Source organism: Corvus cornix, chromosome 1A (genome assembly GCF_000738735.6).
Source record: "Corvus cornix cornix isolate S_Up_H32 chromosome 1A, ASM73873v5, whole genome shotgun sequence".
Taxonomy (NCBI): domain Eukaryota; kingdom Metazoa; phylum Chordata; class Aves; order Passeriformes; family Corvidae; genus Corvus; species Corvus cornix.
In genome coordinates, this window is record NC_047057.1 from 21,894,400 (window position 1) to 21,909,214 (window position 14,815).

Below are 14,815 nucleotides of genomic sequence, written 5' to 3' on the forward strand. Positions count from 1 at the left end.
TCCTTTGGAACAAGTGCCCTAGCTGTTGATTAACTTCTTTTCTGTTGAAAGGCACTGGGGAATCTAAACACCTGTTCCTGAAACCTGAAATAGACTTTCAAATGCCCTGCTGTTGCCCTTACTGTTTTCTCTTGGTCTTTCAATATTTTATATATAATCTTCAGTTTAAAGCATCTATATCTAATTTTCTGTCTGAAACAGCTTTTTTCCCCATATTTTATTGCCTAATATAAACTGTTTGATGAGGTTCAGTGAAGATCTGAACACCTGATAATGGTGCTTCCTCAAAAAGCTCCGTGACAAAAATACAAGTCCTGCCAAGAAAGCCCTACTGTGGGAAACATGATTTATACAGGTTTCCTTCTGAGTCCTCCTTAATAAACAGACAAGAGCCCACAGAAAGGTAATTTCTAGTGCACTGCTCTAAGCATGCCTAGAAGGATGTCTCTATAAAACCAAGGCAAGCAAAAGGGAAAATCCCACCCAGTCTGGTGACTGGTTTCTGTCTGTCTGGTGGTGCCAAAAAGAGCACTGCATCATCTCTCCTCCTGCAATCAGAAATAGTTTGTAATAGTCTCATGCTATTTATATTTTATTCTTACCTCAGTCTGCACCAAGTAGTTCCTTTGGGTACGTATGTGTTTTAAGAATCCAAATATGTTGACTGTCCCTTCATGCTGAATTTGCTGTAGCATGCTGTCTAACACTATGTATGTGCCTGTCCTTCCAACACCAGCACTATAAAACAAAAAAACAGTCTTGAGCCTGAAGTAAAACGCTAATGGAAAGAACTGTTCCATACACAGTTTTTTCAACAAACTGCTGCATAGGGAATATTTCCCTCTGCAAATGAATTTATTATACAATATACTTTGCTAAAGGTTTGAGGCTGATAGTAATCTTTTTCTTTGTGCAAGAATAGACCTAAACACTATTTTCTCAAATGATTTTTAAACTATTGGCTGAAATAGAACTAAGGGGTTTCCTGCAGGTCTGCCATTTTCAGGCTTCTGATATTCCTTAGGATACTTTGCCAAGTATATCTAGAAAAGGTGGTATATGTCAGCATTTGGGCACACTTAATGTGTTCAAATTCCTCTATGTCAAAACGGCACTTTAAAGCAAAAGTTGCATTATTCCACCCACTACATTATAGGAGATTTCAAAGATAAACCCCAGGAAATGGCAGAACTCTTGAGAGTATATCTGTAAGAGAAAAAAGCTTAGCACTCTTTAAACAAAGCTAAGATGGCAAGCAATTGTTGAAAACCTTTTTAAAAATAGAAAATGGAGAAGTAAGGGTTAATCAGCTCATTCCTGTTATGAACTCTGATTAATGTAGTATAAAACCAGTTGTATCACAAAATTAAAGAAAAAATCTCTTTTATAAAATAGTCCCTTGTAGTTCCCCTCTAAGATATGAAGGAACATTATGTGTACTGTACATGTAATTTGAGAGCAGCACCGTGCTGGGCCTGCATGGTCCCCTCTGGGCAGATCCAGCTCAGTCCATACATGCTAATTCAGTCATCTCATTTCTGCCACAGAGAGGGCACAGAGCATAGGTAGTGTGAGCTTAGATTGCTGTAATAAACTGTCTAAATAAGTATGATATGAAATTCAAAGGTCCAGGTTGTTAACACTCTGTTAGACACAAAGAAGTCCAAAGATTACCAGACGCCATCTGTACTTGTTATGAAAGAAAAAACATGAAAAGTACCAAATAAAAATAGCTAAAATAAGTTTCATACATCTCATCATTTGTGTCTTCCATATAGCCTGTAAATATAAATAAAAGTTACATTTCCAACATGAGATGATTCCTTTGAAATTCCATAGTGCATGGGGTCAGGTTAGCTAAAAAATGTACAAAACTGCCTACAGACAGAGGTGAGTTAATACCTATGACCCAAGGGAGAGGTCTGACTGAAGCCACATGACTTACCACTACTCACTTTTTAAAAACTCAACTGAATTGACTCCTAATGTATTGCTGATATCTCAGCAATCTCAGGCTTGACATTTTGAATTTCCCAAGAACAGGCAGGATGTAAATAGCAGCAGAACAATAAGATACGGCATTTTCATTTTCCAAGCTAAAAACAGATGTCAGTCAGATTAGATCATCCCACAAATAAAATATCTTCATTTGCAGCATTTGTGAGGTGACTTTACCTGTTCGCTTTCTCAGAGTCAGCTCCAGAAGGACAGAATTCATGAGGAGGTTCTCTTTCCAAATGTTCCATCAAAGGTGAGGTACTACAGCGGAAAACCAGAACCTGCTTATATATTTTACAACAACCCAGTCCTTCATGGGCATTGTGAAGTCATTCCAGGTCCTACAAGCCCTTTTTAACCAATTTTCCCTGAACTGCCAGTTTTAGTGAGCACTGACAGAACACCTGCCTGCACACTGCGGCACATGCAGACCTCAACCGTTCCCCAGAATGCTCCTCCGTTGCAAATGACTGCTAGAGCCCAGAGTAATGTTAAAAACAGCAGAGTTGTAGTTCAGCCAGGAATAGAGTGAGTCTTCTCTTGTGCACAGAGCTCCTCTTAGGATTACAGAGTATCCCTGCACCAAAGAAAGCATGAGCCAAAAGCATCCTAATGATATATTTGCAGAAATGAAACATTTATCCCCACACATGTATCTGGTAAGCTCATAGCATTCAGGAGAGCAGTACAGAAATGTGGGAAAAAAAAAAGAAGTAAAAGCACTTTTGCAAAAAAAGAAAAAGAACATAGTGCAGAGCAGCATCATCTTGTTTATGGAGATTGACGGATTTACAGAAGTGGCACAGACAGTTGATTAGTTGGCCTTACGAAGGAGAGAAATATCAGATAAGAATATCAGCTAAGAAATTAATCTTATTCCATCAGGAATTGTTAAATGCAAGAGTGAAATTTTGCTTAACCCACCGAGAAATTATTTTTTTCTGCAAAACAAAAGTGGAGTGAACCTTACAGGACTAAAAACCACACCTGCAATGAACCACAACAGGCCCAACAGCGTGGCGCTTCGCATGCGATGCCTTCCGCACAAAGGTGAGAACGGGCAGTGTGTATTCTGGAACACCCATGTCAGGCCACTGGGTATAATGGTACTGAGTCACTATGCGTCCACTAGACCTCCCCTTCTGGGAACCCTGCAACAGAAACATAATTCCACATGTAAGCAGCCCATATCTTCCTTTATTTTCTTTCTGTACCTAATAGCTGTTGAACTGGCTCTGAATATTCCAGCCTTCAAAGAGAAGGGGAAGGGCCAGTGCTTCTGTCTCACCAGGTTGCCCACTGAGTGGAAAAATGACCTGACACTGTCTCTTAGGAAGCCATAGAGAAAGACTACAAGCACTGGAGAGATAACATATTACAACTGCTCTCAAGAGTCACCAGCTCTTCCTGCCACTCTGCTCCTCTGTTGAGTGAACAGAAAGAGTAGGATTCATCTCACCCAGCTTTAGTGGTCTACAAGGTAAGTAGCCTTGTCTAGGCTGCTTTTCTAAGCTCCCTTCCTCCATGGCAACACAGAGGCAGGGATTCCTTCAGAAAGCAGGTAATCTCATTCAAAGATTCATTCCTAAAATAGGCAGAATAAATTAATTGAGAGTAAATGCTGCACGTTATGTATTAATTATGCAGGGAGGGTGAGAGACTAGATGTCTCGGACATTTATGTGGCTGGAATAAATTAAGTTTTCAGAATCCTCCTCAAAGTAACTAACATCACCCTGCTGAGAGAGCATGCTGGTTCTGGTTACAATAAAGTAAGTGTGGATTCACCTGTCTTTAGAAAGGAAAATGGAGAGCTGAGGTGGATAATTTAACTCATACCATGTTTTCTTCAAGTTGCTCTCTTTCTGAAAATGTATCGTCCTGCTACCCAGGCAGGCAAAATCCACGTCAGCTCTCCAATGTGGTCAGTGCTTTTTCTCTGATGGTCCTACAGTTTTCTGAGTTTATTCATCTGGTCAAATTAACTGAAGTTGACAAGCATCTTGGCTGGCTGAGACCTACAGGATTCGGCTTTACATATACAGCAGAAAGAGTTGTCAACTGCTTTAAAAATATTCTGAGCATCTTTTAACTCTTCCTTTTGCCCACCTCTGTTTTCAGGATGCTACAAACCTTTTTGATCTTGGTGTTTCTAAGAGTAAAATTCCTCACAGTGTAATAGGCAAGTACATGAACACTCTTCTGAGTAACCAAGAAGTTCCCATATTCTTCACTACCTTCGGCAGGCCAGTACTGGTCACATTTTCTCTGTTAAAAAGAAAATAAAAAATAGAGGAAAAAACCTCCTAAAATGTCAAACTAGTAAGCCAAAATATTCACATTTAAGAGCATAGTAAAGCACAAAACTGTACAGCGACTGTCAATATACCCAGTTTATAAATAGACATGATCTTCTGTGCAGGAGAACAAGTAACAGTTATTTTGGCTGTGCAAAGATGCTCTTCATTTGGAATACTCCAAAAAAGAGGTTTAAATCATACTATCAGAGTTGAAGGGGTCTAATGTTGTGGAACTTTCCATTCTATAGACACTCTAAAAACTAAAGAAAACAACACGATCTATAGGAAAAATACGAATACATCCAAGTTAGTAGAATTGTATGTGGCTTTTGATTAGTTTGTAGTATGGGCAGAGAATATTTATAACTGGTAGCCAGGGTAAGAGTGAGCCTGTGTATGGCTAGAATGTACAGCAGAGAGCTGTGATGTGTCCAGCCTTTTGGCTGGGTAGTCATATAGCCTTCTCTAAGAGTATTAGAAGAGTGTTTGTTTATAGCATGGTGTTACGAATGAAGTGGTACTCCTAGGGCAGCCCTCATCTGCAATTGCTGTGTCTGTATCATCTGAGAGATGCTTTTTAGGTTGTATGGTAAGATTTACATTCATTTTAGGCACTGCTGCACAGTGTGCAGCAAGTGTGATGCAATGTGTCCTCATGTGACCCCAGGGTACATGTATACTTGCACCACATAATCAGAGAAACACACACCCTGTGATGGGGTTTGACCTCTTTTTGTCTCACTGGACAAATGTGTGTCTAGTCATGTAGTAGGAAAGGAACTGGGAGTACAGGATGTTAACAGGGAGCAGACAGTGAATATCCAGAAAAGTTCACCTGAAATATGTTCTTCTCCTTTCCATGGTCAAAGGCAACCCTGACAAAGAGCATGATGGCAAGCAGACTGGTAGCAGAATGTGGCACAAGGTCCACAGTCTGTCCACTTCTATTATATAGAAGAAGTCTTTTTTTCAGGATAAGATTTTTTTTGTGGTTAGAACATGGTATTTTCAAGACTTATTGAATATTTTCTTTAGTTTCATTCTACAAATCCTCAACTTTATACTTCTGTAGCCAGTCCTAGTACAAGCAACTACTACAAACTATTGATTTTTGTTCAATAAATGACAAAACCGGATTTTTAAAAGACAGGAGTTTGCTACAGGTAGATCTACCAACATCAGAGAAATAAAAAACAGACAAAGGTACTCATACCCTTCCTTTCTCAATGAGATTAGTTATCATCACAATAACTTCTACGTTATGTTCCCATATCATTCTCCAGAAATCTTCTGCTGTTGATTTTAGTGGCCCTTGAGCTGCAATGTAGGCTTTTGGCTTGTTGTAGCCCTAAATTGAAATATAAGAAATGACACTTGTCAAATCACTGTCCATGAGCAAAAGGAGGTTGGGAGGTGTACATGACATTTAATGTATTTATTTTTAAAGACTTTGAAAACCTTTTAAGCACTTTTATGTTTTTAACTATTGAAATTGCAGAAACCCTGTGGTATCAGATAACATATGAATACAACTGTTATGTCAATATTTGTCATTCCAGCAAATAGGATATGTATGTTCAAATGCCCGTGTTCAGGAAGAACATTGATATGATAGTGATTATGAGATGTGTTACAGAAGTGGTTTAAAAAATGAATCATGATCACTCATGTGTAAATAACTATGTAATGAAAACCGGTAATGGTGCCTTGGTGAGGCTCTCAGCTAAATAGACTCTTCCTCTCATGAGATTACCTCAGAGGGAAGAATTAACCACTCAGATGAGATATACCTCTAAAATGACTCAGATGTGACAGGATATTTTTTCTTAAAAAATGCCCTTCATTAAGCTGCAGTTGCTACAATATGAAGATGGATTCCAAGAAAGAATTGGCATTTTACCTTTGCTTTAACTTTGTAGGCTTAACTTAGACCACGAAAGTTTTTTTAACAAAATCTGTAATATTGTGATACTTCTTTTGCATTAAACCTATTCATGTCCATTCATATTTTTTTTTACAGAAAAGACTGACAGATCAATAGGCCAGTAGATAGGAAAAGGCACTTACATCGACATAGTTGGCGTTAATGTAATCAGTCACTTTTCCATCCTTTTCTGCAAGCTGGGCTAATTTAACCCTAGTATGATCATCTGCAGTAAAACAAGGGAGAAAATAAGCAATTTTTGGTAAGAAATATATTCTTTCTTGTAAAAATAATGAGGTGTATTTTTACAATGCATAAGACCAATACAATCACATATGCCAACATCCTTTCCTTAGGTATGAATCAGATTCAAAATTCTAATTTGCAGAAAAATAAAGTAATGACTCCAAAGTTTGAAGGGATTCAGAATCTAGTGGCCTGAGTAGCAGCACCTCGGATCATTTTAGGCACTATGACATATTTCCCCTATGGCCTCTAGCTGCTGCTTGTAAATGTGTACGGGTCTTCCATAAGTCCTGTGTCATGACTGCCAGATCTGCACAGTGGGATGTCTCAAAATGACAGCAGGCACCGTTGTTGAGGAACTTTAATTCCAAGTTAAAAGAACACTGGAGAGCAATGAGACTTTGAAAGTGCTGGTCATCTGAAGCATCAGCAGTGGCTACATCAGGGTGAGCTGAAGCGTTCTGTAGGCTGCACCAATTGCAAGAACTACACTCGAGTCGCTTACAGAGGATTCTTGCTACTTCAGCTGCCCTAAGCTGCCTCTGTACTGCTCTTTAATCAAACAGCCCCTGGGCTGGCACATTTCGTATGACCAGCTACAAACACAGAGTGACAGAGGAAAATCCCTGAGTTTTTGTCCCTTTAGAGACATCTTTAGCCAGGGGGATTGTCATTTCCTGTTGCTGGTTTACATTGTCTTCTGCCAGACAGCTGACTCTGTCACTTTTTCTATTAAGCTTTAGTGATGCTGAATGCCGAAGATTTAGATTTATTTAGAGCTTTCTTGTAATCAGAACAAAGTCGAAATGCTATGGAGAGTTAAAAAAAGTATTGCGCCAACAAATGATCAAAAACCCAGAGGCAATAGCTTGAAAGAGATATTAACAAAACTGAATAGTGTTTCAGAGCAGAAAAATCTGGGAGAGTGATGCAGTGGGAAAACAAGTGTACTGGCTAATGAAGATGCTGTACTACATTGTTGCCAGGCACATAAAACCAGAACATTCATGTTTATATGTGACAGTAAATATATCCAGGGATTTTGAAGCTCATAGAGACAATAAATCACCATTACTCCAAATCAAAGATGGATTAATTTTGACAATCAAAACACAGCTTCTTAGGCTTTCTAATGGCATTATAATGAAATCTCCCAACTCCCTTTGGGTCATCGCAGAAGACACGAATATGTCTTGCTGACACATGCTCATCAAAGCAGCAGAATGTCAGAGGCCTAACTTGAAGAGATGTGGAATCTCATGCTAACTCCTCTCCAAGGAGCACTTTGCTGAACAGTAGCTGGAGGTTTCAGTGTAGAAGTATTTTTGCTCCCACTAATAACATATAAATCTATACTTGTCTGTAATTATTTCTTGCACAAAACAACAAGTGATACTTTTACTTACAAGCAACAATGTTTATGTATCTATTCTTATTCTTGTTGTCAGGGTGATTAGAGCTGTCTGATGTAATACCTAGATCTACAGTACAGCTCTGGATTTCCTGAAAAAAAAGTATGCCATTCTTTAGTAAGTATTAACATACATAAAATGTCTTTAAATACAGTAAGTAAGCATGAAAAGAACCACAACCTTACACCCAATTATCTATGATATTTTACAACTACTTCATTGCTAAAAAAAAATGCAGTGAAATAATTCCTTACCTGATAAAACTCTTTCAGTGTCTAATGAGGGAATGAATGCAAAAAAAGTAAAAAAAATCAAATTCCACAGCACAGAACAAATGGATAAGTGTTTATATAAATTACAATTACTATATGGAAAACAGTTATGGTCATGCAATATATCCATAATAACAACAAAACTGTGTATTTTGACAAAACTCCTAAAGGAAACAACAGGTAATTTTCCCAGTTAAAATTATGGCATCTCTTTTCCTATCTTTAATGTTAGATCTTAGGCCAGTGAAAGCTTGTACATATGAGCAACACTACAGACTTTAGCCAGATTATCTGTAAATTTAACAGTTCATTGGAATTTTTATTGGTCCTTATAAATGCATCAGTTTCTCTGGGGAATGCTTTTGCTCTCTTTGCATTCAGCTGCAAAACCTCCACTGAAGCAGGACTGTGTGTTGTCCAGCCAGCCTCAGAGCACTCTGGGGAAAGACAGAGTTACAGCCCTCACTCTGGCTGCCAGCAATTTCAACGATTTTATAAAGAGAGACAGGCTTGAGAAGACAGGCACAAACTCTCTAAGACTCACAAAATTAATTCATTTTATTGATTACTTTAGTTGACAGGAAACTCAAGCATTTATAAGTCCCACACTGTTAAATAGCAAATATATTGCCATCACTAAAAGTACTAATGATGCTTCCCAACACTTTTTGTAATTCATTTTAATGTCAGTGACCTTAATCTACTTAAATATATGTATAAAAAGTGGTTGTCAGTCTAAAAATTAGATTTTAAATGTTATTTTGTAGTAATATAAAAAAACTTGCTACCCTCCCCCCCCCAAAAAATCTGAACCGCCTTTGTACTCTTCAAATGTATGCTAACTCTGCAAAGACAATTACTGTATTTCAGTTTTTCCCAATCTTCTAAGTTTTCTATCAGTAGAGAAAAGAACTGGACACTAATTCTGGAGTAGTCCACAAAGCAGAAAAAGGATCACCAAGAAATGATGAGGACACTGACTTTTCTTTGCAATAGTTAAAACTAGCATGAAATATGTCAGATGGTGCTGCTGTAGTTCGGTGACACGCACTATATTTTGTCTTTAGATCACTTCTGTAATTAAGGAAAAGTAAAATTGTAGGACAAGATCAATTTAGAATGAACAATCTGATTTCTGTATTGCTGTACTCACTAATGGTGACAGAACTTTGTATCCATTGTATTTACACACAGTCCTTCAAGACCTGCTCTTATTCATAGCTAGCTGAGCTGGAGCCCAGTCCCATCAGTGCATATGCACATGTGTAGTATATGAATATATACTGGACATTCGCAAGTATTTACAAATTTGGTCCCACAATCAAATGGATATTCTGAATGTTAAATGAATTGAAGAAAAAATGCTGATGAAGAAGGTTATGTGAAGGACATGGAATTTTTGGTCAACTAGATCACAATACATTGGCTGCGGAAACAAAAGCAAAACCTAAAGATGCAAAACTCTGATTTTTTTACTTTCGTTATTGTTTTTGCAACAGGAATATTACAATTGTATTTTAAATTAACACAGACCAGTTAAAAAACTTGTTCCCATCCCAACTGACTGATTTTGTTTCAAATCTCTTGTAAAATTGCTGATGGTACAGCTTTCATTACGGTATTTGGGGTTTTAATGTTTATGTCAATTAAGTTAGAACATATCCATCTTTAAACTGATTGCAATACATGAGTGTGAAAAACAATGAAGATCATTAGTTACATATGGTGATAGTAACATTACATGATTAGAGCATATGTTTCAACATTTTCAAATACCTCTTATGCACCATATACTTTAGGAAAGGAACTGTAAAGCTTTCACTACCACATAGGAAGACTACATTAGCTCCCCTGTTAATCAGAAGTCTTGCCACGTGTACTCATTATTACTTCCCTTTTATTTTCTCTGTAAATGGAACAAGCAAATGTGGGTAGCTTCTGCAAAATTCAATTGTCATTAGTATTGGAAAAGCTTTAGATCTATCACTGTGTCTGATAAACCATATACATTGCATTATCTTTGCATAGTTTATTCACACAATTGTTCAGTATTTTAGCACAATAATAAACATTCCCATTTGTACCAGTCCTGGTAGCTTTTAGGAATCTCCCTAGGCTTTATGCATAAACTCCATACTGGTCTCAAAGCACTCACATTTATGGTGTTATTTCATGCATTCATGAAATTGGTGCCCAAGTCAGAATGTAATGCCCCCATTTTTGTTTCCAGGCATTTAAACTTAACATTATTTGTACATGCTAAGTAAAAGACGACATCATAGAGCCATACCTCAAATTCTTCAGAAAAACCATTACTTGCATGTAAATCTGCAACATGTTTTGGAAAATGCTTTATTGGAATTGCTCCAACATCATCTTAGGGGTGGGAAAAGACAAAAAGTATATTTATGTAGAATAAAAAACCAGTGACATATAATGAAGTTTATATGTAGGCAATCCACAAAACATCCTGAAATAAAATTCTTGGCATGAACTTTGGATATACAACTCCCAAAAAATTACAACATTCTTTTATGCCATTAACATTTCTAAAATAGTTGCCTAACACTTGAACATTTCTAAATTATTATTTGGAAAGAAGATAAAGAAAATGCCTTGCTAGGTTTTGCTCTGTCTGTAAGCTCCCCAAATCAAGGTGCTGATTCTGCAAGATGCTGAGTTTTTCTGTTAAATAGAAGAACATACAAAATTCCCTGTGAAGTCATGGAGATATGGGAGGATTAGCTCTTTGCTCTCAAAGGCAGAGAGCAGAGCTCTGAATAATACTGATAAAGTAGGAATGATTAGGCAGAGTTGTCTGGGTACTTCACACTGATTAGTGTTGCACTGGAACTCAGATGCAGTACATGGACAAGATGCATAGTCCCAAGCCTGCTAAATTAAAACAGCATTATGCCAGTAGTTTCATATTAATTTACAGTTGCATGTTTGCACTGGCATCCAAAGTAAACAGCAATAATTTTCATCTTTTACTGCATTAGTGACTACCTTCAGTACAGAAATTTCTCCCTGTTCTCCTTATGATTCTATGATTACAAATTGATAATAATCTTATGTCTGATCATGGCAGTACTGACCGCAGATTTTCACATCAGGCTTCATATTTCAAGTTTTAAATGCAAGATTTATGTTTAACACTTCTTGGCTGCCCAAAAAGAACAAATCTACATTCTCAAGGAATAAGTGTGATTAATGTAACATCTCCATTTTACTTTAGACAAATACAAAAAACCGCTTGTGTAGAATATGCATCAGGAATCACATCAAAAACCTTTGGGACTTTCAGTCTTCTCTTTACTGCAAATATGCTGTGTAAACAAAGTCATCTGTTTGCTAATTATCTGCTAAAGGATGGCATGATTTCACTTAGTTTTGGTACTGAAAAATAATTTTGTTGGGTTTTTTTTTAAAGCCTTTCATGGTTTAAAAATATGTTTATTTCACAATCTGTAATTTCATCACTATTTCATATGCGAACAAAACGTCAGAAACATTGAACAAGGACCTGTTATTCACATCAACAGATGTTCAGCATTTATCCTACCTAATAATTTTATCTTTCAGTTACCAAGAATTTGTTGATTTGTACCAAGATCCAGCTGATCTTCCACTTACATGACTGGATCTGAATACAAAAAGTGAATTTATCCAGTCAAGCCTAAGAGAAGCTGAACAAATGTGTAACACAATCGTCACACTTTGGAAATGAAACCTTGCATGAAGGGTTTATCCTAATGATATGCAAATGCAAAACCAGAAGGGAAAGCAAATGACCCAAAGAGTGAGCACAATAATGGAGAAACAGGTTCTGTTTCTTTGCCCATGCAAATCTCCCAATTCAATCACTTCTGAATCCAGGAATGTATTTTATATCTGGATGTCAGGTATCACTTCAAACTACTGAGAGTTTGATAGTGGATCTGAATACTACCCTCTAATTCATTATTATTTGAATGCATCTTTGAATTGTGCTGTGAAGTGCCATGGCATTTTCTGTGAATAACTGCGGCTCTCCTATCTCTGCCAATGAAACTCCATGGAAGGAAAACTTAATATATAATGAGATCTGTGGAGTGTGCTTTTGGTCATAGCCATAAGAATTGAACTTAGCAGTTGCAAAACACTCTTCCTGCCCTACAGTCTTTTCTAGTATTACATTGTAATTAGATGCAATTGTAAAATTACACTGTTGAAACACTTGTGCAATAGAAAACATAGTGACTGTTCACTTGACATCTGTTGCACGCAAAATAAAACTATTTCCTCAGTGCTTGCAGCTTTTTCCATAAAATATTTTGTGTATTTTCAGTCACTTAGAAAAAAATTTCTCTTTAATATTTATCAGCATTTCGGAAGGAAAACCTCCAGCTTCAAAACATGTATTTTAGGCACTCAGAAAAACTGTAAGTGCAATTATGACAATGGAAAACACTTTCTCCCTGAGGTGAGATGGTCAGGAAAAATTGTAAGAAAATTATGCAGTTGTAATGCAATATAGTTAATGATGGAGAATTAAAGCAGACATTTCCTATAATGATTGTTTGACATTCATATATAATCATGTTTTCTGAAATCAAGCTGAAATCTCTGCTTTTCAACCATTTAGTTAAAGTTTATGCATCTCCTAACAACAGCAACCCATACAAGATGCATTTGAAGATATCTACAATTCAGTTACAATGGAAGCCTAATGTTTGGGATTTATTTAACTAGATCTGTTTACTAGTTATTCACACAAGGGCTGATTTTCTTCCTTTAGTCATTCCATGGAAATCCATCTCCATGTGTAATAGCACAGTTTGCAAAAACATTACTTGTGGAACAAGATATCCTTGTCTCATAGGTGAGAATGTGACTTAGGATCTGCTTCAGGATAAATCTATTTAGGGTTTAAATAGATGAATGAAATTAATCTATTTCATTCTACACCGACTGAAAAAGCTGTGAGGCTGCACGTGCTCCTCTGATACTCTTTGAGGAAAGAAAGGAAACAGTTTCTCCAAATAAAGGTGGTGGATATAGAATCAGAAGATGCTAATAATATTCTGAACTTCTGTATTATTTTCATGAGAGGTTCACAGAACTTTACCATCGTAATTATGCTAGTAAAATACATAAGTGTAAGAACACGCTGTAATTGCAAGTGAAATGCAGACAGATGAGGCATATCCTCATCCCCCTGGTAAAAAGAATAGGACATGTTCTATACACAGGTGACAAATCCAATTAAAGGCAGAAACACAACAGAATATGTTGCTGGTGTTATCCTCTAGAGCTATTTAGGGTGGCTCAGATGGCTACATGAGCAGCCACTCTAGTGAGGCTACACTTCAAATGGTTACAAGGCAGAGTATCCTTGAGGCAACTCTGTAAGCTGAGGATATTTGTCTTCTGTGTTACCTACAGAAGAGATTATTAATAACATCAGTCTGCCAATGTCAGGTGTACCTGTTTACACAGACTTGTACAAGAGGTTACAAATCTCTGGTTTACAGATGTTACAATATATGAAGAATTCATATTGACACATATAAAGCAGCATCTTCCAACAGCTAACACCAATCCACAGAACAGTTGCCAGAAATACCTGAGACTGGGAAGATTGGAGCTGGGGGAGCAGAAATCACTCGAGGTGATGTATTATCTTCTAAATAAAAATGAGCAGTCTGGAAACATTTCCTAGAGAGGAATAAAAATAAAAAAATATTGAAAAAAAAAAGAAAATAAAAAAGAAACAACAAAACCCCACCAAAACATTTTCTGAGATGATTTAGAATTCTGGCATTATTGAGTCAGAAAGCAAAATCATGATTTTGAAAACCAATTTTCATGGAATGTCTAATACTACTGCTATAATATAAATATTCCCCCAGCACATCACCAAATTATGCATACAACAGGAAGATACTACATTACCTCAGCAAATTACAGTTCATGCATCTTTACCTATACCAGAAGCAGAAGATAGAGCACACATCATAGTGACAGCTGAAAGAGAAACTCTGCACCAGGAGCTACTGTAGATGCTGCACAGCTACAAGTACAAAAAATGCGACTTTCTTCCTTACTTATCTAAATTCACTTAAATAATTACTGTTCCCTTTCATGTAATGATGCTAGCCTGAAAATGGAGCAGTGTAGGAGACCAGATCTGGAAATTCATCAATAGATGCTACCACAGACACGGAAGAGCAATAAAAGACAACACGCCCTGTAACAGCCAAAACAGTGGCTCTAGAACTACTATGACTGGGGCTAAACAACTTTCCATAATATAATCACAACACTGAGGGACACCTTAACTAAGGAGGGCTTCCCAAAGCTGACAGACCCAAACAGGGGAATTTCTAACTCCAGGACATGCCAGCTTTGTTGCAAAAACATTGAAGTATGAATACAAATGGAATCAATCTTAACTATGACCCACAATGTTATTTGTATCTGTGCTGTAATCCAGATGTGAAGATTATAGGAATAGCATCTGTTAAAAATCCAAGCTATTCAAAGGAATGAATAACCAACTGTTGCTGTAAGCATTGCAAAGCCTCTTTAATTAAAAAATCTCCATATGATTAGACATGCTAATAACAATCTTAACTTTGTTAAGATTATTATATAATATGTATATATTATATATATATTA

General features: G+C 36.9%; 1 protein-coding gene across 7 annotated transcripts in view; it reads right to left on the bottom strand.

Annotated features, from left to right (window-relative positions):
• The window catches only part of PTPRZ1 (protein tyrosine phosphatase receptor type Z1), a 130,899-nt gene that overhangs the window by 6,602 nt on the left and 109,482 nt on the right, over nt 1-14,815 (bottom strand). For 2 of the 7 annotated variants that reach the window (XM_039571310.1, XM_039571306.1), the window contains exons 14-23: nt 13,760-13,851; nt 10,442-10,527; nt 8,134-8,154; nt 7,874-7,970; nt 6,365-6,447; nt 5,511-5,645; nt 4,131-4,265; nt 2,986-3,149; nt 2,176-2,259; nt 603-738 (exon numbers count right to left, since the gene is read on the bottom strand). In XM_039571310.1, coding sequence (XP_039427244.1) covers nt 603-738; nt 2,176-2,259; nt 2,986-3,149; nt 4,131-4,265; nt 5,511-5,645; nt 6,365-6,447; nt 7,874-7,970; nt 8,134-8,154; nt 10,442-10,527; nt 13,760-13,851 — 1,033 coding nt within the window. The remainder of the gene's footprint in view (nt 1-602; nt 739-2,175; nt 2,260-2,985; nt 3,150-4,130; nt 4,266-5,510; nt 5,646-6,364; nt 6,448-7,873; nt 7,971-8,133; nt 8,155-10,441; nt 10,528-13,759; nt 13,852-14,815) is intronic. The other 5 variants (XM_039571312.1, XM_039571309.1, XM_039571313.1 and 2 more) reach the window with 3 other exon arrangements.